The 25,424-nt window shown below is 37.5% G+C and overlaps 1 protein-coding gene across 12 annotated transcripts in view; it reads right to left on the bottom strand.

Annotated features, from left to right (window-relative positions):
• The window catches only part of MED13 (mediator complex subunit 13), a 93,725-nt gene that overhangs the window by 31,763 nt on the left and 36,538 nt on the right, over positions 1 to 25,424 (bottom strand). For all 12 annotated transcript variants that reach the window (XM_080382279.1, XM_080382280.1, XM_080382281.1 and 9 more), the window contains 3 exons: positions 25,021 to 25,255; positions 15,015 to 15,183; positions 363 to 508 (listed from right to left, as the gene is read on the bottom strand). In XM_080382279.1, the coding sequence (XP_080238405.1) occupies positions 363 to 508; positions 15,015 to 15,183; positions 25,021 to 25,255 (550 nt within the window). The remainder of the gene's footprint in view (positions 1 to 362; positions 509 to 15,014; positions 15,184 to 25,020; positions 25,256 to 25,424) is intronic.

Raw genomic sequence — 25,424 nt, 5'->3', positions numbered from 1 at the left:
AAGTCAGAAATGGATTTCTAGAAAAGGGGTTGATGAAGATATGTGGGGGCTGTAAAACATGTTACAAAAGGAAAAATATTTAAGTCACCAATAGGACAGTACTTGGAAATTAGGTTTATTGTGTCGTGAACACCAATGACTTGGCTACATGCCAAGAGATGAATGTGGAAATCATCCACCTGCAGAATAGCTGAGACACACCAACTGCCTTCTGACTACGTCAAGACAGGGGACATCTGGGGAGGAACACGCAACTGATACAAAACAGGTAACGCCTCTCTGCTCCCACGTTCTAGTCTTCACCAGAAGTCCTTATTCTGAGCAACTCAAAGGGCCGATTCATTTTAATACTCAAAACCTACCTTGAAAAGGGCTGTTAGACTGCTGGGCGAGAGTGAGGTGTTCTTCACTGAGCAGGTACACAGGTTGATGCTGACTGATTTCCACACTGGTGCAAACATTGCTATCTCCATGTAAGAAGAAGGTGAATGAGCAGGACAAGTGCTCGCTGGGGAAACAGAAGTGTGAAGGGATAGAAGGGAGAGAAAAAAAAATTCCTAAGTACAGAACTTAAAATAAGTTAATGGTTTTCTCACTAGTTTGAAGGCATTTCCTCACCAAATATTCATTAATGAAGTAACCAAAAATCCCTTCTATCTAAACAGCAAGAAAATGCTAAATACATGTTCCCTTGTGGCATTTACAAAGTAATCCAGCATTAAGACAAAACCAAAGATCCAGAGGAAAACTAAAACACAATCTTTAGCAAGACAAAAAAGTGTAAGTTAATACTTTTGTACCTTATTTATTTATAATCTATAAAAATATTTCTGAACATATATTACTTTTTAATGAGGTCATATCTAGCTTCTCCTATCATAGATCCACTAAGCAGAATTTATATTTGAAGATTTAGATTTAACACTAGCCAACAAAAGTCACTTATTTAAAAGCAGGAAGAAGAATGGCAACAGCTCTGAGTTTTGTTTTGGGTTTTTTGTGTGTTTAAATTTAATCTTATCTTCACGCTCCTGAAGCCAATCAATTAACTCAAAATGAAATCCCATACCTACACACAAAAGACAATCAATTAAAAACAAAACCAAAACCAAGCTCAAGTTATTGTTAGTCATTAAATCAAGTATCAATGTTTCAGATCAGATGCTTCACTGACAGCTTCTCTCAGTCCAGTGTTTTAGAAAAAAAAACAACAAACCATACAGTCCTGTATAGCAAAAGACCCTAGAAATAAATTTCTCCCCTTCACAGGAATCTCAATTAAATGCTGTTTTGACAGCACTGTACATATTTAGTAGTTCGCAACTCCATGAAATCATCTACTTCCCAAGACAATGCTTCAGAGGCTTCCCAGTTTTTGCAATTCTGCTAGCTGTTGTTTTGTTACAAAACTACAGATAAACTCCTGCACGTACAACTACTGAAATATTTTATGTAGCATCCAGATCAATTCAGTGGTTTATGTGAAATATATTTTATAAGTTTTAATTAAAAGGCAGAAATAGAGCAGGAAGGCAAAAAAAGCAGATCCCTGCCAGGATGCTGCAGAAGCAGTACATCTTCATACCCAGTTCAATCTGAAAAAAACACAACTGTTTTGTTTTGTTTTTAAAGAACTTATACAGGCACAGCAGTTTTCAGTTATTTTAGCTACAAGTTATCGCAAGTGTCTGCCAGACTAATACACTCTCATAAGAACAGATGTTTAAAAGCAAGAAGATGCTATTCACATTGGACATTAAATTAGGTCCACCATCTCAGTAACAGAAGAATGAAAGTCAAGGAGAACCTTAAAAGTGCTTCATAAACTACCGAACAGAACATAAATCCTTCTCTGTAAGGAGCACCTGCTCAGTCTCAGGGAAAGAAAAAAACCCATCAAATCAAGGGAAACAGACTAAATCAGTCAAAATAGCAGATACTAGTGCATTTTTCGCAAGGTCAAATGGAAAGGTCAGTCTACGAGCTAGTGTAGCCTAAAAAGACTATGAATGCAACACCACTGTTTCCCCAAAAAATAAAATTAGACCCCATTAACTAATGCCCAGGATGGCATGCATGCTCTCTGACCTCATGAAATGCTTGCATTTCTTAGTCTACAGCAAGAGAACACAAAGCAAGTTTTGTATTCCTCAAGAAGACACATTGCTCCAGGGCATGCAGAACTGACAAACTCCAAGCACCTCAGCAACCTTATTAAAATGCAGCCTCCACAGGTGCAGTTACCGGATACATCTTTAATGCCATTTCCAAAGACCTTTCTTTCCTCCACCAGAAGTAAATGGTGGGACGGTTAAACAGTAAGGGAGAAAAAGAAAAAGGTTCTGGAATTGGCAAGGTCCATTCAATCTATGAAAAGAGATATAAAGTGATTCGCTGAGTATCACCCCAAAGACTCGAAGAGCAGCCACCAGGGCAGTCAACACAATGAGGAGAAAGGCAGCTGTAGAGTCAAATACACAGCTCTGCCTACCAGCCAATTTAAAATTAGGGACCTAGAGCACTCCAAGGATGAAAAAACCCACAAACCGTTCAAGGAGGAACAGGAAGCGCAGCATGTTTTTCATTACAGTAACTTAAAGCAGGCCATGAAGTGAACTCAGTAAGGAACTGCTCGAAGTGGATGGCCCTGACTGAACCATAACCGTTTTCCAGGTGCATCAAGGCTGCAGTGGTATGCTGATCTGCCGTTCAATTTTAATTGTGTTTTAGGAACAATAAAAGCCAGGATCCAGACAAGAGAATTAGCCCAATTCACTGACAACTACTTAGCACAACTGCTTCAGTAATCCAGCTCTAGACAGAATACTCCCTGCAGATGAAATAACATACTGGTCAGCAATCCCAGTAAACTTAGTTTCCAAAATGCAGCGACAATAGAGCCAAGCATCTTGTTGACAATTTCAAGTTCAAGTCACATGGCTAGCACACACCACTAAATTCGTATATAGAAATCTGATTAAACAGTAATCCTTATGCAAATAGCTATAGACTGATTTTCAAATGGGTTTTTATTTTAAAATCATATTGGATGGTTTAAGGTGAAAGAGCGGATAGTGTTCTTGGCTCTGAGTGACAGGTAACAATTTAGAAGCTTGGTGTAAGTGAGGCAAAGGTTAAAAATAAAAGCACATATTCTTCAAATACACTTTAAATGCAATTAAGCTATGTCTCCTGTAAACACCACATTATCACACAGATAAAGGATAGACAATTGTAGCATAATCTGATGGAATTCAGATAAACCAAGACAAAGAGAAGCATCAGCATAACAACAGAAGCGTTTCAATTCATTACGCTGCAAAACTACTTCTAAGAAGTAGCAAGGAAAATTCAAGGTCATCACGCAAAAGTAAAATCCAAAACAAACAAACAAAAAAACCAAATTAGAACTCTTCTCTCCCCTTTACTCAGCAGGGGAGAAGTTTCCAACAAAATAATAGAGTAGCCATTGTTGTCACTGGCATCATTCAACCAGTTCTGGCATGCAAGCTGCAAGCACGCTGCTTGCATGGCTGCAAGAGCAGATCAGCTATGGCACAATTCATTCTGGAAAATCCAAACATTATACAATTTTCACTAATTCTGGTTATAAATTTCAGCGTTAAACAGCGAAGTGATGCACACCACCTTGGGTTTTTGTTTCAGTACTTCCGGAGATGCAGCACAGTCATTTTATGCACAATAGTATAACATTGTTTCACAGCAGAAATACGTAGTAAAACCCATGTGTCCTTAAACTCAAGCTAAGGGAAAGAGATTTGCAGACGGTACACACAGCACCTCCCGAAAACAGGGGTGGGCTTGGAACTAAAGGTGGACGTGAAAGGCAAAACTAACACTTTACCTATTCAAACACAACACTACATTTCTTCCTAGCTAGTCAGGCTCAGAAACTGTTTCCTCACATTTAACGTTATAATTTGTTACATTACAGAAGTTTAGGAAATATCAATGCATGTGAAATAATCACAAGAAATATAATGAAGAATCCTAATTAAAAAAAAAAAATATATCAAACCCATACTGAAGCTCTGCACGGGAAGGAGTGAAGGAGGAAGGAAAACAAAGATCCAGAGCTCTAAGTTAACTGGATGCCCCTACATACACCATTTTACCGACTTGGCAAGAACCTCTATAAACATGCATGTTTGGTTTTTTGTGGTTTTTTTTTGTTTGGGTTTTTTTGTTTGTTTGTTTGTTTTAATACATTTGTACATTCTCCCATTCCCTAAATTTCTAGACACTGACTGCTAGTACCCAATGCCACCTCAACCTCAGCTTGGGAAGGATCTCAAACCTTACCGTAACATATTAAGAACAAAACCAAACCCAAACAAACTCACTCCACCATTTCTCTTTCTCTCATATTCTCAATAACTCACCTCACAGTCAAAAATACTAATCAAGTAAAAAAAACCCAAACAACTAGCTACTTATCACTTTGGGGTAAATAGGCAAATTACCTTTACAATAACAAAGCAAGCTGGTGGTTTCCTGCCTGCTAACAGAGTTCATTCTGTATGTTTATTTGCAGACTTTTTTTTAGGTAGATCAGACTATCATTAGATAAATTCTGCACAGCATCTTGTGATTGAAACATAAGAAAATATCTATACCTCACCACTGAGAGCTTTTGTCCTGCATGCAGAAAGAATCAGTCAAGTCCTTAACATACAGATACAGCAAAAAAAAATAGCAGCTTGTCTTAAGGCTTGTACTGATATTCCCCCCTTCCCCCTCTCCCCCCCCCCCCTTTTTTTCAGTTATTTTACAATTATGATGGTGTTTTATGTGTGTAAAAGCAGAGGACAGGATTTTGACAGAAAATTCTGAAAACAAAATCCTAGTTCACCCAAAAATCTCACTTTCTTGCCTGCCCCTGAACATGAAGCTGCTCCATTAGCATTTCTAATATTTCTAACTCGGGTAATTTCATTGAAGTCCTAAACACAGAACTTAAATATCAGTAATCTAGTTTCCAGCTGATCTGAACACAAATGTTAAGAGATGTCACCAGAATGAGCATTCTTTACGCATTTTTACTTGAACACACCAGAATTCAGTCAGAATGAGTTCCAATACTGACAGCAGCTTTAAAAATTTTTTTAAAAAGAATTAAAAAAAAAAAAAGACAAACTCTTTGGAAAAGCAACCTTCAGTCCTCATCTATGCTCCATAAAAAATACATTTGTACAAAACATCTCCGATTCAGCCCTGCTCTTTTCACCCTAGTGATACAAAAATGTTTCACTTTCAGAGACAAAAGGTTCTGTTTCTTTTCATATAGAATCATAAACTGATGTGGAACATTTCAATGCAATTTCTACTTCTACCTGTGTAGGAGAAACTGAAGAATAGGTGGGGAAAGCACACTAAAATTTACATATACATGAGGTTTCTACATCTCCATTAGCAAATCTGAAAATACGTTCTTGATAAAAAGGTAATTAGGTTTGTTTTTTCTTCCACATTAGTAGTTTGTTTTTTCTTCCACATTAGTACTTAGGTAGAGCTTTGTATCTTCAAAGTGCTTCACAAACATTAGCTGCATTAGAACCTCACTAATCCACACTTCAAGAGATTGCATACTTCAAATCAGCACCACACTAGGCTGAAAGGCAAGGAGACTGCAACAGCAGAAGCCACAAGGAAGTCTCCAACTAAAAAAACCCTATAGCACATTTAATAGTAAATTCAAAAAAGCATCCAAATGTTTCAACTGAAAGAGAGAAATTGTGTTTGTTCATTTGGGGATTTTTGTTGTTTGTTTGGTTTGTTGGGGGTTTTTTTGTTAGTGTTGGGGTCTTTTTCATTTTTGTTGCTTGTTTGGGTTATTTTTATAACTACCATTCTCTTATTTTCCTAGATGGCCTTTGTAAATTACTTTTCAGTTGAACCAAGAGTGGCTTAGGGAGTCAAAGCACTGCTAAACTTATCAAAATATCTACCATATCCTTATAAACTATATACTTTCTACTGCCGTTTCTTAGGTGAGGAAAATGAACATTGCAGAATAAAATTACTGTCCCAGAACTAATGGCTGTCACAACTAGGATTCTACTATTTCCCTTTCAATGGGGTAGAACACACCTTGCTGAGGAGTGCAAATACATCAGCTAGATTTTTAAGTCAACTAATTAATATGCATCATTATTTCAGACTGCTATGTTTGCCAAAAATTGGTACATATTGGCCAGCACCCAGCATCCCTTGGGGCATGTTGACCAAGAATCAATATATCATGACTGGCTGACCACAAAAAACAAAAAAAAACAAAAAAAACCAACAACAAAAAAACCCACACAACAAACAACACAAAACCAAAAGCAGCAGCAATAGACCTGAGAGTTCCTGACTGATGCCTCATAGCTGCCCAGATAGAAGTGCCTCCAAATAGTTGTTCTTCACTACAGACTATTTCTGTATGTCACTTAAATAAACATAAAGTATCAAAGAAGTTCCTTTTTAAAAGGTGACAGTTGCTTTCTATAGTAAATTCTTGGGCTGGAGAACAGAGTCTTACAATTAAATAGACTCTTTTGGAAATAAAGAGAAAAAAGTTTTAAGATTACACACACACATCATGAAGCCCTAAGACCCTTCATTTTCAGTTATTTGTTGGGGTTTTTTTCTTTTTCCTTTAACCAGGTTGAGAGACACCACTATAGCAACCTGCATAGGATAGAAAACAAAATGTAACTGCCGAAGAATAAGTCTCAAGGAATTACATACCTGACCACACACACAACATGCACTACACTGTCCTCTGTTCTACAATACGTTAAACCATACGCTCTGTTCTTTGTCAGGCGACCCTCTAGGGCTTTTCATCACAGAGAAGAAAGAGTGAAGCTGCCAAGCCACTTGAGGCTTTCTGAGCTAACAGAAGAAAATCAGAAGCAACTCCCTCAAGACAACCCATCTCCCACCTTTTCTTTGTAATTGTACACTATTGTGTACAATTGTGTTCAGAATAGTTCTTCGTGACTATATACATCTTCCAGGTATAGCCATAACACTGCAATGCACTGATGAAGAGAAGCTTTCTTTTCAGCCACCTTCACTCCTATGCCACTTGAACAGTCAATCTGCTTTTAAACAAGGCATCTTCAATTTCCACTCACCACCCATAATCCTGAATTATGAAACTCTACAATCTCAATTCAGACTAGAAAGGAGCAGGAAATTAAGTATGCATTTGCTGTAATAGCCAAAATATGAAATCAGTAGAATACTAAAATCAGATTGCTATATTTACACAGCACCAAAAATAATTGCCAGGAAAAACATATGAGTTTTTCTTTCTCTTTCATTTATGAAACAAAAGAAAAAACACAGAAACAAAAACACAAGGCAAGTACACAAATTGTTTTAATTATTAAATGTTTCAGAAGCTTTCTTTGGTTTTGTTTCAGTTATTTTTGAGGGGGTTGTTTTGCTTTGGAAGCGCTGGGGGCTGAGGGAAATACAGGGTACGATAAATTAGTTCCTAGTTCTCTAGGAAGAACATGCTATCATACATACTCATTATATTGCAGTACTACTTTTTATGATAAGAGTTTGAATCATCATTAATCAATTCACAAACATGCCCTTCTTGCCCTTGGCTACAAGCTCCCCTACAACATCAGAGTTCGTATCAGCCCCATCACAACATCTGCACTTCAAGCAGACACAGTGGCATTAATATCCTTAATGTGGAAGTGCAAAGAAATCTAAACAAATGCACATCTACATTTTCCAGCAAGTTACATATTCTGTATCTTAACATGAAGTAATAAGATCTCAAAATACAGATGCTTCTCTAGCTACTGACAAAAAGATAGAACAACATTTTTCTAAGCATCTCTGAGTAACTCCCTATGGTCATGAAGGTAAATATAGCAGAAAGCTGATTTTGATGATAACACAAAGCAAAAAACATTGCTAACAGCAAAGTAAAAAAAACCTTCCAGTTCAAAGCACATCATTAATGACTACTGTCAAAAGGCTCTCCAAAATATTTTTGAAATAGCTGAGGATATCTTGATTTTAGTTAGACCTGCAAGTTAACTTGGTTATGGAATAAATAAATACTTTTATGTGCACTAAAACAAATACATATGTAGCAAGTAACCTGTATTGCAGAGTAGAGTCATATTCATCTCTAAGACTTTCAGATTTTTAAATTAACTTCATTATTAATGAGCTTAGCTTCATCCCAATAAAAGCAAGGTTGAAACAAAAAATTATTTTATTTTTGTACACTACTGAAACTATAGCATGACACCTTACGAAGAAGCAAAACTGTTTTTTTCAGAATGCAACTAGAAGTTTATATATACACACACATAAGAAAGTATAATTTCTCCAGATCGGACGATTATAAGCAATACTGCAAAAAGAGTTTGCTCATGTTCCTGCATTTCAGAACTTAAATGTGACTCATAAATCTGTCATCTTATATTTTAGCATCTTTTAATTATTGAGGATGCAAATCACAGTTATCTGAACTTGAGCTTTCACAATGAAACATACGTGCACTATAAAGAATAAGAATTCAGAACGTATTTGTAAAATGGGTAATAGCTAGACATCACTATTTCAAAGACAAGGTAACAGCTTTCAATGTATTGTTCTTTCCCATTCTGAAACATTTACAAACATCTTGTTAAGCCAGATTTTTTTCAAAGTTCAAAATGGAAATGCATTATAACATTTTCATTTAACAAAATCTGAAGGATCTGTATGGGTTTTGTATTATCTTACTCTTCAGTGAACAAAAAGAGCATAGATTTATTGTTGAAAGCTGAATACCAAGAACCATGTCATTTTTTCATTTTTACTGATGAACCAACTACCACTGTAACTTAAGCTAAGTAAGAGAAAACTGCTTTGTGATGTAAAGTGCTAAATTTGTCTGCTTGTAGTCTCTGTAGCAACCCAATATTCCAAAGAGACAATCATGTGATCAATGCTCTCAGCTCCTGCTGTTTATCCTGCACTGTCCTACTTACAGCAGCTCTCAATTCCAGCTGTCTACAGTAAAAGGAAAAACATCACCTGCTCTCCTGCCGGTACATGATGCCAGAACAGCCTCATTAGAGCTGTTGTAAAAAAAATGTTGACATTGTTTGATTTAAAGATTAACATAGGGAGGAAATTTACACTGCAAAAAGAGTTGAGCAGACTTAACAAAAAATATTCCAGCATTATCAAGGAAAAGCCACGTAGTTCCAGCTATTAAGGTTTCAAATTAAATATATAGAAATAAACGCAAAACCTGTGGCTACATGTTGTTCTTGTATAGTTAATCTCAAGTATGAGGAAATCTTTGAGCTTTAGCACCCAGAAATCTCCACCTTCTATTCCTTAATAATAATTCACAGTATCATTCTAGAGTGATCAAGAAGCAAACCACTCCACTCCTATGGAAAGAGGACCCATGGGAAATGGGGAAAAGGTAGCCAAACAGGGGCAATAAGGCAGACATGTGGGCTCAGGACTGAAAGCATAGCATTGACTTTGTCTTAAGGGCAGCCAAGACCAGACAGACAATAGCTGATCTCATCCATGCTGTTACATTATCAATACCAACATTTCTGAAGTAGGCAGCAGCAAAATTTCCACGACCCAAGTGAAGAAAAATAGACGCTCTCCCCATCGCAGCCATGGTCATTCAAGACTGCAGATTTACCAACACATCTGCACCAAACCAGGAATCACATCCGTTGTGGCTAGTTTTACCTCCTCCTCCCAGCAATATGACGTCAAAAGAAGAAAAAAAATATCTATTCAGAACTACGATAAGCACACCTTTAGATCAAGGTAACTACATGTACAAAGGCTTATGCAAAACCAAATTTGTATCTAGAATATTTTTCAGCGGTCAATTCCAATGAAATCATATACTTATTATTTACATTAGGTACTAAAATAGTATTTCCATGAAAAAAATAGAAGAACAGTGTGCTGGCATTATAAAATTCTGTACCCAGACCAACATTAAACAGCATTACCTGTGAAACCTGTGCAGCAAGTTTATTTTTGTAAGCTATGATAAGCTTATCATGTATGATTTTCCAAGTGGGGTTGTAGTTTTTTGGATTTTTTCCCCCTCATTTGTTTTGGGGGTGTGGTGGGTTTTTTTGTGTGTTTTGTTTCTTAAGTGAACCCATCAGACACAAGTTCTGGATTGCCAGCCACTGCAATTGGTTATATTATTTCCTATTTGCAAAGGGAAAAAACCCAAAACCCAGAAAAAGCAACCATACATGTAATAAAGTAGCTTTTAGTATTCTAGATTTTCAGCTGTCTATCAGAACCTCCCACAAAATCAGGATTACTCAATTATTTGCTTACTGGTATTTCAATTGCGTTAAAGTTTAGCAAGTTGTCCTTATTACCAAAACTTCAGGAGATATCCTCCACGTAAGCACTTCATACTTCAGTTTCATTAGGACTGCCAAATTTAATCTTCATTATGGAATTGTATCTAAAATTGTGTTTAATCTTACAAGTTTCCTAATACTCATTGTAGGTATTTGATCTATTTTATCATTCAGTTGGCAAGCGGAAAGGTCTCATCCAAAGGCTGATATTTGAGCAGTCTAACCAGAAAATGTAGACAGACAGCTGGATGCAGCAGATCACACTCTCCGTCTCTTACATTTATAAGGTGGATTTTTGAATAAAGCAAACAACGATATTTCTGAACGTGGCAGTAACACAATGGGTTGGAAAGGAGAAAAGAGAACGTCATTCCTATTTATCAAACTTTGTAATTTAATATGCAGTCATTTAAACCACATTATTGAGCTTCTGTAAACTACCTGGCTTTAAGTGATTGAAAAAGGTTGTGATAAATAGGGAAGCAATGATTTTTTTTTTCCCCCTCCTGTTTGGTTACAGCTAAAACCATTAGCAAAACCTTCTCTTTAGTCTTTTATTCTACTGTTGTTCTCCTGCTGACCCCCATCATCCACTCCAGAAAACTGAAAATCGCCTACTTAAAAACGAGCAACAACAAAAAACCCACCACACGTTTTAGGGAGTTAGCTACTCCATTCCTGCCCTATCTATAAACAGAAGTGGAACTAGCATACTTGAAAACCTCAGACGGTTTCCTCAGGCATGGTAATCGCGACTTCTTCTAACAGATCACATTTCATGAAATACATGACTGTCTCACTTTTCTCAATGCTGGTTTTAGACTGGGGAGAAGAGGGGGAGGGAGGGAAGAGCAGGTCATGGTTATTACCTTGCTATCTTGTTAACATGCAGCATGTGACTGCATAATGCAAACACAGGAGGTTTTTACTTTTTCCATAGTAAAATTTAAGAGATATTAAACAATAATATAAGCGGGTTTTAATAAGTTTGGGGGTTTATTTTAGGAGTCACATCATTAAACATAATTAAACAATGAACACTTAAAACTGTCTAATTCTTACTTTCTTGGTCATCTATTCACATGCCACAGTGGCTTCAGTTGATTAATGTTAAGAACTGTCCTTTTAAAATTAAGATGTACACAACACAATGATGAAACAACTTTTTCTTTTTTTAATATAACCTTATACAAGGAGGAAAAAATAACAGAGCAACAGACAAGAAGCCACAGCTGCCTGAGAATCTGTCATCACAGCCAAACAGCTATTAGAAATCACAGCCTTATGCCTGTTGCACTACCACATACATACGAAAAGCACAACATGACTGAGTACTATTGTTGGGAAACCCGATAACAGAAAAATCTCACATTCCGGAACCACGTGCTTTTAAACGGAACTCGGAAAATTCCAAGTGGGATCAGCTTCAAATGAAGGAAATAGCTCTATTCGCACATCCTTCAAAGAGGAAAAAAGGGAAAAGCAGGAGTAAGGTCCTGCACACTGCTCAATCATAGCTCCAGAAAGCACATGCTAAGAAGTTACCTCCACCACCAAGAGCACCAACTACTCAGTTTCTAATCAAAGTCTTTGAAAGTGAAGATTGTCATCAAGAACAACCCATCTTATCAGAATCAGTAGTTATAATACACAGAGAACAAGTCTATATAGCAACCAGCCAAGCCCCAAAGCACAGGGTAGCATAAACTATGATCTGGAGCAGACTTCACATCGCCGGTATACTAAGCACCTTTAAATTATACAGGCACATGAATTCTGTCTCAGGGCTTCTGAATGTTAATGCAACAAGCAGTCCCAAAGAAAGCAAAGCATACGTAACAATATGGGATGGAAGTAGACAATGAAGCAAGATGACACTTATGTGGGGAGGGATACCAGAGAGTGGGGCAAAGCCTTTCTAATTTTGGGCACACGCAGTTTCTTTCTGTAGTTCTCCCACTATTCAGTATTTTCTAAGGAAGAAAGGATAAATAAAAATATACCAACACCATCATGGGCAACTTTTTCCTTCCTTACGAATCAGATATACATTTAATCAACATAAGCAATACAGAGAAGTAATTAAAACCTTCATGAACAGAAAGGCCTTACTCCCTATGACAGATGCAATATCTGCCACATTCACCTGTGGCCACTTCAGCATAGGAGCAGCACTACTTTTTGGGGAGATGATACACATCTCTAACAGAGGAAGAAACAGAAAATCTTCTCAAAAAGACTATTCTTCCTTCATCAGGAAGCTAGCATGACATGCTTTTTAGATGAGCATGATGAACACTATTACTTGAAAGATGGTGAAAATGGTCAAAAGACAAAAATATAGCTTCAAAACTGTTCTGATTCTTAAGACATGCATCCACAATCATGAACTAAAGAGTGGCTTTGGGAAGGGGCTGTTGGCGATTTGTTTTGGGTTTTAAGTCAGCCACATCTACAAAAAAAGATAAACTTATTACAGGTCTTGTTGATTAAATGGATCCTAAGGAACAAAAAGCATGCAAGAGTTGTATTAAGGTTTAGATTTTGTTAGTTCTAGACCAGTTGTCTGGTAAGAAACACATTAGCACCCCAGGGCCAACACTCAGAGCATTTTCCAGGCTGGCTGCAAGCCCCTTTATGTTGAGTTTGCTGCAGCGTCACGCTTAACAGTTGATAACAGTTGATAGTCCCTTTTGACTAGAAGAATATTCCAATTTATACAAGAGACCAAAATCCACTCAAACCATTACACTTGACACTTCCTCCTCCATCACAGCGTGATGCACTTTCTAGCGACAGAGGTGGTATCACAAAGCACCTATTTCAATCACTTGGCTTCCCCCCCCCAGGAAGTTGCTGGGAGCAGCAGAAGCCTGAACCGATACCTCTGAACTGCCTAACTTTCCAGCAAGTACAGATTATCCAAATTCTAGATATTCCTAAAAGGGATGAGCCAAATATGCCACGAGTATGCACATCTGCTAACCATTCCCCTCACTTCATTTCATAAAAGCCAGTACTTAGAATATCATGTGGTATTGAGCTATCTGGTAGGAAAAACCCGATATTTCTCTGCAATAAAACTGCCTTACACAGATCTGTCTAATCTTTCTACATATTTTTCCAGTAGTTCTGGATTACTTATGATGAAGTTGTTGTGTGGGTAAGCACACAACTCCTTCAGTTATTTTCATCAAGCATGCTGACCTTCTGACCTTCTTAAAAAAAAAAAAGAATCAAGAGTCTCCAAATTAAACACACACTGCTATTTTATTTTAAAAGCTTTCATCAGCTTTTCCAGCTGCTGTAGAGAGCTTTATAGAATTACTGTAAGAGATGCCATGACATAACTAATGCTAGTTTCAAATGGCAATTTGGAAAACCAGTTCCTCAAATGAGGAAAGACCAGACTGTGCCAAGACAATATTGGCCTAAATAGTTAAAAGTAAACTCTTTACTATTGATTTATAGCAACTGCACACAGAAGAAACGGATGGACAATGACACCCCAGAGAGGAAACATTTTCCCTGACCAGTGTGGAGAAAAAGAGATGCTTAGAACTGAAGGACAAGTTTATATATAAATTAAAAGCAGCAGTTCACAACTAATAGAAACACACACAAACATGTGCTTCTGCTTCTTCTGCTCCAAAACAGCTCTAATTTTCTTTCAAGTTTAAATTTATTGCAGAAGATGCCAACAATGGCCAACTCCACACCCAAAAAGCAAAGCCACTGGTCTCAAAATTTCCTGCATGCAAGATTAATACATACATATACACACACACACACACACAAAAAAAAAAAAAAAAAAAAACAAACCCACACATCAAAAAAGAACCCCACCACAAACCCATACACACACACACAAAACCCCATCGTCTAAGCTTTAAATTACTTTGGATTTTAAAAGCTGATTTGGGAACAGCGATTAAACTTGTTCCAGCTAACCTAGTTTTTATTCATTTCATTATTTATTGCTAGGCAACATAGACCGTGTCAAACCACGTTAGAACCATGAGAAGAAGTCCTTCCAATTTAGATCAAAAATTCTCTTCTCGCCCTCCTCCCCCTCAGTGTGGGGGGCCACATGTATTCCTTTAACACCAGCATTCCCAGATGAAACCTTCTTTCTGACCAGGAGCTGAATTTCAAACTCTTCTCAACATCTCCCATACGATGCAATATGATGCAAAAACTGTTATGTGGTGCCTGTAAATAGCTCTCTAGATCCCGCTTGCTCAAAGAATGAATTTTTCTGAGTATTTACAATCAGAATTAGTCCCAGTCACTATACTGGCAAGTATAGTGGGCAGGTATCTCTTCACACTAGTGTCCTTTTCTTCCATTCTAGAACACTCTACATTCTTTTCCAACATCCCTATTATCCATGGTCTGTATAGGAGTACCAGCACAGAACAGCTGGCCTACCTTTTGTATTACTTCCTTATGTCATAAGGAAGTTTTGAAGAACTCCAAAAAGGCAGAAAAATAAGAACAAGTAGAGATTCAGGTTCCCAAATAAGCCATAAATGGAATACTCTTAATTCAACATTTCTTTTAGCACATTTATTTTAGCACAAATAAACCCTACAACTTCTTTAACAAAATAAGACATCCTACCTTTTGTTTATAGGTTTTTCATCTTTCTCATAAGGCTTCACAAACCATTTCCCAATGCGTACAAAATTTCGATTCATTAAACACCTCTCCAACAGGTTGTGAACGGCTTTGAAAAGTAGAGTGCGACATTCATAAGAAAGTCCATTCTCCCAAACACCATCTTCTTCTTCTATAAGGCAAAGGGGGAAAAAAAAAATAAATGAGCATTGAAATTCCATCCTATTATTGCATGCACATATCACAGTTTCCTTTTCTCTCCCACAAGCTTTTAAGACATTCACAGTGTAATGTGCAACCAAAAAAAGCCTGTAACATTCAGATAAGTCTACTCACTTTAGAATAGTATAACTGCTAAAAGTAATTCGCTACAAAAACATCTCGTTTCCCACAAGAAAAAAAGGCTCAACAGCTATTTGTACACAAAAAGAGACAACTAGCACCAGTTATATATTTCAGCCTGCAACATCACTGTATACCGATCTGTCTGCAAGGTGGCTAATGTTTTGAGCAGTCTGAATTACCTATCCTGAAGAGTTAGCTGACAATTATGCTTAAAAATAAATTGCCCAAAGCCAAACTTTGAATATATCCCAGTGTCTTTAGCTAACACTGACTGAGGAAAGCTGGGCACAAATATCATTGATCAACTGACCCTCAGTATTCAACAATTTGCTAGAGGAGGGGGAAAAAAACCCAAACACACTCCCCAATTCAAAAAACTGGTAAGAGCAACCTGATTCTCCCCAGAAGACGCTCCCAACTGCAATTTTTCTTTTAAATTCAAAATAAAAATAAGAAATTTATTTAAGCAGGCTAGTCCTATACACAGAACAGAAGAGAGTAAGAGCAAACAGAAAGGCAAAGCCCAGTTCATACTGATAGGATTCTGAAGTGAAACACGGAGATCTTATGTGCCCCACAAATCAGAGTCATGGAATCCAACTTACACAAGCCAAGCTGATTTGCCAAATCGGAAAGCGAGATTCATTACAAGCAGCTGTAATCTCTTCAACCACTCTGGCTCATAGTAAGCATTTGAACATAGTTTACGGGCCCTCGAAGTATATACACCGGCCCAAAGTGTTACAATGGCATTACAATTACATTGCACACAAAAAATGAAGGACATTTGAATACTTCTGTAGTATCTCTCAGTATGTATGTGATAACATTCATTCCCAGCAACACACTTAATATGGAGGATAACATGAGAAAACTCACGATCTTGTCCTGAAATTACTGACAATCAGGTCCTATCTTTACACCTACAATTCTGGCATATTGTGTTTTATGTATATCCCTAAGGACTGCTTCTGGTCTCCTTGGACTAACCTAGCATAGTTATTCTTACAATGCCATTGCTTTTATACTCCAGGTAGCAGCAGAGACTAGAAGACTGTGTCTGACATAGATAAGGAGACATATTTTTACTTCAGTCTCTGGATAGTCGTGGAATAATTTAGGCTGAAAGGGACCTGCGGAGGTCATCCGCTCCAACCCCGACTCAGGGTTCAAAGTTAGAACAGGTTGCTCGTATCTCACATTTATCGCCCCTCACGCCATCTCCGCACACTGCCAAGAAGCAAGGCTTGGGTTGAGGTTTAGTTCCATACAACAGGTCTTACAATAGTGACCTGTCTGTTCACCTCTTCTTCACAGAGGATTTTGGTTCAAATAGCTTTCCACTGGTTTGCTCGATGGGCAGAAAACCTCAGTAATACGGCCAAGTCCTTGCATTTTAAATCCCCCTTTGAAATAAGCCCCTTCACCTTTATCTGGAAGCCACTTACAAGCTTAAAAGGTTGCAATAGTATTAACTAAAGTCTCAATATCCTTAAATTAGAGAGCATGCAGAAAACCAGACACCTCGCAATTTTGTTGCTGGAAAAAAACCCTAAATATTGTTTATTTTATTAATCTGTAACACAAAGACGACAGAGAAAGGAATTTCAAAATACTATTGCAACCAGAACCTGGTGGCCATATTTCTATATTGCTAGATTCCACACAAATAAAAGTACACTTCCATTCCAGATCAGTATTGTCAGTTAAATAAAACTACTCCCAGCATCCTTCTCTGAGGGACAGAGTAAGCGTAAATAGACCTGCCAAATAATTTATAAATGAGGAGGTGTCCACCATTACAGATGAATCACTGCATGAAATACTTTTCTGGTAAAGACAAGGAAAAGCAAGGAACCACATTTCCTAAATAAGAGGCCTCGCCACGAATTTCCCACCCCACCACCCTATTTCAGCTTTGAAGTTCATCAAAAGCTTGCTTTTGAGAACCATAAAAGCTGCAAAATAATACAGTAACTCACTAAAGAAACATCATACAAGAAGCTTGTAACAAAAAGCAGCAAAGGTCCAAAGTCAAAGGGTATAAAATGTTTGTGCCAAGAGGACACGCTTTTCCCCAGCACAGAGATTTGTAGACATACACAGAGGAGCAGCTCCATCCTACAGGCAGCTTTGCTGTTCAGCACACGCTGCTCAACTGGTGGCAAACAAGCTGCTCAATAGAGCAAACATTAACTACAAAGCTTAATGATATTGGACTTTAACTGCACAATAAACTCCACACCATTTCAAAGGTTAAATAGTTGGTTTCTATATGGCTCTCGTAATTTTAAAAAAGTCATTCTAAAGAACATCCCCTGCATCAATTACCTACTGTAAGAGGAAATAGAAAAAGCTATTTCCAGCCTTTATGCCTAATTTTGTTTTGACATATTAGCGTATCAATGAGAAGAAAGATGCTGAAATTGCAATGATACTGAAGTGTAATTTAAAGCTTGCATTTTGATGGTCACACTATGGACACAAAGGGGAGGTTTTAATTTTCTGAAGACACTACAAAGTATTTAATTTAACATCAATAGTTGTGCTGACAACCAAGTTATGAACTAAAGTTTACATGCAAGAACTTGCCACGAGATTGTAATTCTGAAGTGCTCTCCTAGCTGTCTTTGGTCTACTGGTGAAACAGAGAGCTCTTAAATGAGCATATTACATGGAGAAAGTATAAGGCATTAAATGGAAATCACAATTAAAATTCTAATATTTAAAAAGACAGCATTCTGTAAGCATGCCGACTGATCAGGAAGAATGACTGGTACGCAAAAGAAGACCATCTGTTCAAACTGAAATGCACCTTGCTATAGAAAGGGAAGGTCAAATAATGTGACAGTTAAAGATACCCTCATTTCAGAACATTATTCAAATTCATGCAAAAAAAATAGCAGCAAGTGTTCTGTGTCTTTTTGAAATCTATTTAGTCACTCCCCACCCCCCACCCCCTTTTTTTAAAGGGTGGTAGATGGAAGGAAAGAAATACAACATCTGCTCACATCTCTCAAATATTTTTCTTCTTAATTGAAACTGTTGTTTCTTAACATGAAAAAAATCCTCCTACTTAACAGGAATTGTACAAAGTAAAAAATTTTGAAAAAGAGAGGGAAAGGAAGAGACACTTTTGTCTCCTAATCTTCCTTAAACAAAAATGTTCAATCTGGTAGTGATAACTAACCAAAATAAGTTGCTGACTCATTTAAGAAGGTGTTAAGCCACAATTTCACTTCAGATGAGTGTTATCCACAAAAGTGCTCCTGAAACCTTAAAGTTACAAATATTTTATTTTTTATTAGTTCTCTTAGCTGCCCAAACCACTCAGCTCCTCTGTGACATACTTTTATGTTAACCCATTAAACAAGCTATACATGTATCACCCCAATATAATTAATTCAGTTCCCTCTCTCTTTACGCCACATATTAGGTGGAGAGTTTTCCTTAAATAAAGCTAAAAATTATCAGGAAGTGAAGAATTAACAGAAACAATGGCCAGGAAAAAGCAATTTTCATACCACACATAAATAACAGTCTTTCTCAGTCAACACCTCCTCAATACTACCACCACCCGATTTTAAAAAAAAAAAAAAAAAAAAGTTGTAGAAAGTGATTTGCTTCCAGTACTTTTATGTTCTACTTTACATTCTTCTTATGGTTCACCTGAAACAGTAAAGTTCATTTTTACCGATTATGCCCTTCTGTCTTTCCAGTGTTCCTGGGCAAGCATACTGTGAGGCAGGAGTTTGGAAGCATGCTCAGAATACAAAAGCCTTGCAATTTTTAGTGAATTCTGAAAAAGCAGTATCTTTAAACCTTTCCATTTAATTCACGTCAGATGTTTTGAACCGTATTTGTTACCCAGAGAACTCTAGCCAAATTTATTAATCAAGGACTGGTAATAAACAGATATTTGCTTAACTATGTTTTTTGCAAGAAAACCAAATTTTAATTTCTTAATCAATACTGCAACAGATAAATATACAGTATTAAAAATTACATTTTCAAGAAGACTTTTGAAGAATGTGGATATTCCCCCTTCTTCCTTTTAACATATAGCTGGCCACATCAGCAAAACACCAATAAGCATCAGTTCTTGAAAAGGCTGAATATGTTTACCATACCATTAAAAATATCTTCTAATGCTCACTGAACCTCTAAAATAATCCGTGCAAAGAAACAAATCATAGTCAAGCCTCCACTTTGGACTACAACCCCTCCCCCTTCGCCCAATTACTTCAATTACAGAGAGGAAAAATCCATTCCTTAGTATGACTGAGACGCGTCTTCCAGAAGTATTACTTACCTTCATAGGCTTCCTTTCTGTCATCATTTGACAGCATGCCAGTTATAGAAATAGAATGATGCAAAACTCATTTATACGATCAAACTTCCTATGTAAGCTTCAGATTACAAGGGAAGTATAATAAGCAAAGTAGTGTGAAATTGCTGCTGTATACAATATTGTAATAATATGACAGAAACACTTCAAGTAAAGTTTTCTATTTAAAAACAATTTTTGAATTAAAATACTTTAAGATAAATAAAATTGCTCAAAGCAAGAACTACCCAGGTAACCTACTGAAAAATAATTTTGAGGGCCTATATCCCCAACAAAATAAGTGAGAAGATTTTACGTGAAAAGAGGGACTGAATACAATTTAAAAATACCAGCTTAAGAACCCAAGTGAGACAACTTAAGTTTGTTTCCATTAGAGTTGTGTCCATTATCTATATTCACTGAAAACAGCCTGGATATAAGATTCGAGATACCCAAACTAGTTGGAAGATTTCATCAACTGATAAGGAAGCCAAAACATGAGCTACTGTCCAAAATACCATACCCAAAATATTCAGCACCATTACAAGTCAGTTTTTGTAGTGCTAGCCCTTTACCAGCATCACACATGTAAGTTTTATGCTTTCTCTACCCAGCAGAGTATTTTGCTAAATATTTAAAATGTATGACCTTTTTGTAAGTTTGTGACTATGCCTGTTCATAAGGATAACAAGGTAACAGTTTTCCTTCAGTATTTGTTGAGTGCAAGTTGGGCTGGGCTGGGCTGCATAGCCACAAGAAAAGAAAAATCTGAAAAACTTTCTAGCTAAATGTTCCAATATCCTCCTCCACACTGTCTCTGAGTAATTCCATATGCAGACATATTTTACTTATATTGTTAAATTTTACACTTAGTGCCTATGAAGTCATTGTTTCTACTTATACAGGTATATTATGCACGTGACCTTGTACATGCAACCAACATAATATGAGGCAAAATACTCATTTACTGTGAAAAAGTGTTTTCCACCTTACTCCACAGATATTTCACATGCATGTTGCTCTGGAGAAAAGGGAAAAAAGGAAAAAATTCAAACATCACCTTCAAGCTGGTACTCACACCAAATCACAGAAGTTTTACAAAGACCGCTTCAGTCATTTTTGCATAATGTTTATCAGCAGTTTTGCTTAAATGGACACAGCTCTAACATGGAGGACTGAAGAAATGCTAAAAGCGTCAATGCACCACGCAGCAAGGAACACCCATAACACCTTCTTTATTACATACACACGAACAGATATATCCACCACAGACAAGTTACTTAAGCTCACTATACTAATACTGGGTGCAAAATTATTAAGAAAGCATGTTTGGGGTTTTTTTGTAGGAGTTAAATGGTCTTAGGAAGCAAATGTTATTTTTTAAAAAATGCAAGCCACTAGCTGAACTATTTTCAAAGCTCACTTTGCCAACTACTTGCAACTGGCAGGCTTTTTTGCAGAACCCTCGGTATGATAACTGGCTCACACTCCAGTTTCCATTGTATTAAAAGTAATGAGACACTCAATGCTGACATCAGCACATATCAACCAATTCACAGATTTGTTTGGAGACAAGGATTTGGTCTATAATGCATATTTATCGAGAACTACACAACACAGAGAAGTCCTTGCTGCCATGACTGCTGCTGTTTTTACCATACTGTATCAACAGACAAGCATCAGTACAGATCTTGCTCCTCATTCTTTCAAGCTCTCCTACAAGCCCAGCAAGGAGCTAAGACTAGCATTATTTTCATACATTTATCTCCTGCAGAAGCATGAGGAAGACTGTTCCGCAAACAAAACCTGATTAACTTGATATATGACAGGTACAGTGAAAAGTCTTTAATTTTTAAAGTAAATTAACAAGACTTAATTGACTCCAGAACGAAAAGGACACATCTTATAGCTCACCATATAAAAGATGCAATTTGAAGGTCAAAGGCATATAAAAATGTTCCCCTATCCAAGGATTAATCAAATTGTAACCATTTCCTTGGGACTAAATCTTTACATAATTCATACCTGACTGTTCTCAGGTTTGAGGTTATCTACTGCCAACGTAAAGAAAAACACAAACCAAATCAATCCAAGTGTATACAGGTAACCACTTTAAACCAGGAAAGAACATATCTGATAAAGTAACTGCTGATCAGACCAGCGAGAGACCATTGCGTTCTGAAATTTGAAGAGATGTCCTACTTTAAGGTTTGAGATGCAGGAATTACTATAATCAAGGCTCACTGTCACAACAAAAACATAACCTTTGAGGTTGTTAAGAGGATAAAATAAGATTTCACTAACTTCTGTCTGCCTCTAGCTATGTTGGGAGTAGAAACAGACTTACGGGGTTTTTGGTATTACATACCATAAGTAGCTTCCTAGGGAAGGAAAAGAAAAAAAATAATGATTGAGCAAAGTCAATATTACTGATCAATCAGCATCTCTGAACAAGTCTCCTTTTGACATGCCCCCAGGCAACAACAATCCCTGGCCATCAAGAAGACAGTTATCCAGCTCTTGATACAAGAGTTCAGATATAGCCAGTAGCAGGCATTCAAACGTATCTCTAGGGCAAAGAATGAACTTCTAGAATGTACAGGCTGAAGAGAGAGAGGTATCATTTATTTTTTTCATCTGATAGGCATAGATGTACTCCCACAAAACTGTACATTCCCTTTTGAAGTGAGCTTGAGAAGGGGACAAGAGGATTCTTGAAGGCTGCCATATTTCAAATCCCTGAGGGTTGATAACCAAGATGTGTTCCAGAAACCGCATGTTCATTGTTCACTGAAACTACAAATCACCAAAAAAAGTCAAAAACTGTCAAAATACCAACCTCTCCTTAACAGGCATTGTCTCATACCAAAGGAAGCCAGAATCAAAAAGTTATTAACGTTGCTCTGGCACACTTCTAACTACAGCTCCTTTCAAGGCCCACTTGTACAACAGCAGCCTGTCCATGGGCAATAAAGGACAGGCTCACAGCGACAGACTGCTCGTAGCTCCTCTCCTCCTCCCTCACCCCATCCTTCAGGACAACACTTCACCTACCAAGGAGAAAAGCTCTAAATGAGGCAGTACCTCAGCCTTCAGCAGCAAACAATTGCCAATCAATTTTGTAGGTAACAAGCCTCTGCTAAGAAGTCATTTATCTTTCCCATTGAAAAATGTAGCAAGCAATCATTGGGAGAACTGGGCAATGTGAACTACTAGAAGAAATTGGCCGCCAATGAAAAAAAATCCATTAGGTCTATGACAAAGGTCAGATAACATTGTTTGGGTTCAGCCATAATTCTTTCTAATATAACACTCACATTAAGATTTTGTGAGCAGGAAAGAGAAAAAGTGCAGGTAGTCCTCAGCCACCTCCTCCACAACCCAGCTGATTAATATCTTTATCAACTTCTGGTCAGAAGAGCTAAGCAGACTAGCACACTAAGAGGTTATAATGTCTCCTTTTAATTAAAAGGAGACAAAAACATACCTGCAAGAACCAAGATGCCAGATACATCTACACACAGACATAGGTAACAGTTGCATGAGTGATAAGCATTTAGGTAGAAAAACAACTAACAGCAAGACACCCGGAATAGCTCTACTGAAGCATGGACATCCACAGGTGACCTGAACAAAGAAAATACCCAAAACAACTGCAAAGACATGGCTGAGAGACTCTAATCCTCTCTCCCTCTCCCTTATACCCTAAGAGAAGTTAAGAGTTGGTAAGTACCTAGGATGATAACACACAAAAGTGCAATTCCATAAAAGCATAAATGCATGCTGATCTGAAAGTTCAGCTGCAAGACACCACTGTTTTCAAAAGGTACCTCTATAGATTCAAGAGAGAATGCAAAGGAAGTTGCTCAAATAATTTTGATGGCCTGGTAGTGCAGAAATGCACTCTCCAAATGGCTTAACCTCTATTTCATCTTCCACTCAAAAAAAATAATGTAACATATTTGTCTCAATGTAATCCCACCAGCCAACAGCATACAACATTCACACAGATAGTTTTGCACAAGCATTGATCCTCGCTCAAGGCAAGCCCAGGCCAAAACCAGCATTTAGTCTAAGTTACATCGCAGTCTCACAATAGATGTTCCCTTCAGGTCAAGACTGAGGTTATTCATAGGGCAAAATAAGGAAGCCTTAAATGCACTAAAATATCAAGCAACCTACAATTTAACTGCCATTTAAGATGCAAAGTTTCTTGTTCCAGGACAGACAGGAATACAGTCAACATCCCAATCTTTGAAGTCAATTATTCAAAGAAATAAACATCATTTTAGTGCGTCAATTGTTTTCAGATAGTATTATTTTTGTGTGAAAATTCCACACATTATTGAATTGTTTCAAGTCAACTTCCTCAGTGGCACTTCAAACTCATATTTGTTCTTCAGATTATCCACAAACACAGGCAGCATTAACAATTTCTGGTTACCAGGTCACCAACCCTTGGTCTCATTTTACACTTCAGTAATCTGAATACTGTACATTATTTGCAAGGAAATTGGAGTAAGGTGACTTTTTTTCTTTTCTAGAATTAGTATAGTCTCACCGCTAGACTTACACAGTTTAAAAAACTAACTTCACTTTACTAATAAGCAACTGGAAAGCCATCTACTTTGGGAATTGAGATCAACAAGTAAACATTTTCAGAACAAGGTGTCAAATTTGAGGTACAACACTACTGAGAAATATATTGTCAGTCCTTCAAAAGTCTAAGTCTGAAAGCAGGTACAGCAGGTTCAGAGCCCTGGGAAAGGGGCAGAGAGAAATCATAGAAATATGAGGTTTAGAGATTCTTGCACAAAAACAGCCAGCTAGTTTCAGATGCCTTCTTTTGATGGCTTCTCATCAATAATTTGGCTTCCAATCAAAACAGCTCCATATGGCTTAAGAATTGCCCAGATCTCTACAATTCCTATTGCATAATAAAAAGTGGTTTACTACTGAATTTGGAAGTTCTAATTCCCCAACAAAAGGAATCTTATCGAAACACATTTAAGACATCACTTCTGAATCACAGGTACAGATTTCTTGTGAAGAAGCTGTCAAAATATAGGCTTCGGTGGTGGTTTTTTTCCCCAAAGAAACAAACAGGGAGCAAAAATTCGTTTCCTGAAAATCTAGCAGTCCTAGACAACCTTAACACAGGCAGCAGCTGTTTGATCACTGTGCTGCCGTAATAATTTGGTGTAGTTTGTAGCAATAAATTTATCTTATCTATAGACGACAGTCCATCTAGTACGGATTTTCTAAGGGCTGGCAGAAGACAGCCCTGAGTAACAGCATCCTTTCACTCACCAAAAGAAGGTATTAAGTTCTTCCTACCTGAGAGATCATGATGAATAAGGTCAGCAAAGTTGGGGTCATCACCCCACCAAAATATCCATAGCTCCCTGCGTCCAGGTCTCTGGTCTCGGCGCCAAACACTGAGTACATCCGCCTTCAGACAGCGACTGAAACTGCTCAAAATAGGGTCCTCTTCCGTGACCGGAAAGAGAATTGGGGCAGATGTTGGACCCTGCCATACATATCGCTTCCATTTAATCCCAGTTAGATCAGCCTAAGGGAAGGAAAAGAACAACTGTCAGTCAGCGGGGTCGGTACACCCCCAACAGAAACATCCCGCTATAACAAGGTGATGGCACACGAAGAGGCGGGTGGAAGGAAAAAAAGATCAATCCAATAAAATTTAGCAGAAAACATACTTGTAAGTTCTCTGTACGTTCTAA

Source organism: Falco punctatus (assembly GCF_963210335.1).
Source record: "Falco punctatus genome assembly, chromosome: 1".
NCBI lineage: Eukaryota > Metazoa > Chordata > Aves > Falconiformes > Falconidae > Falco > Falco punctatus.
This window is presented reverse-complemented; position numbering and strand designations above follow the sequence as displayed.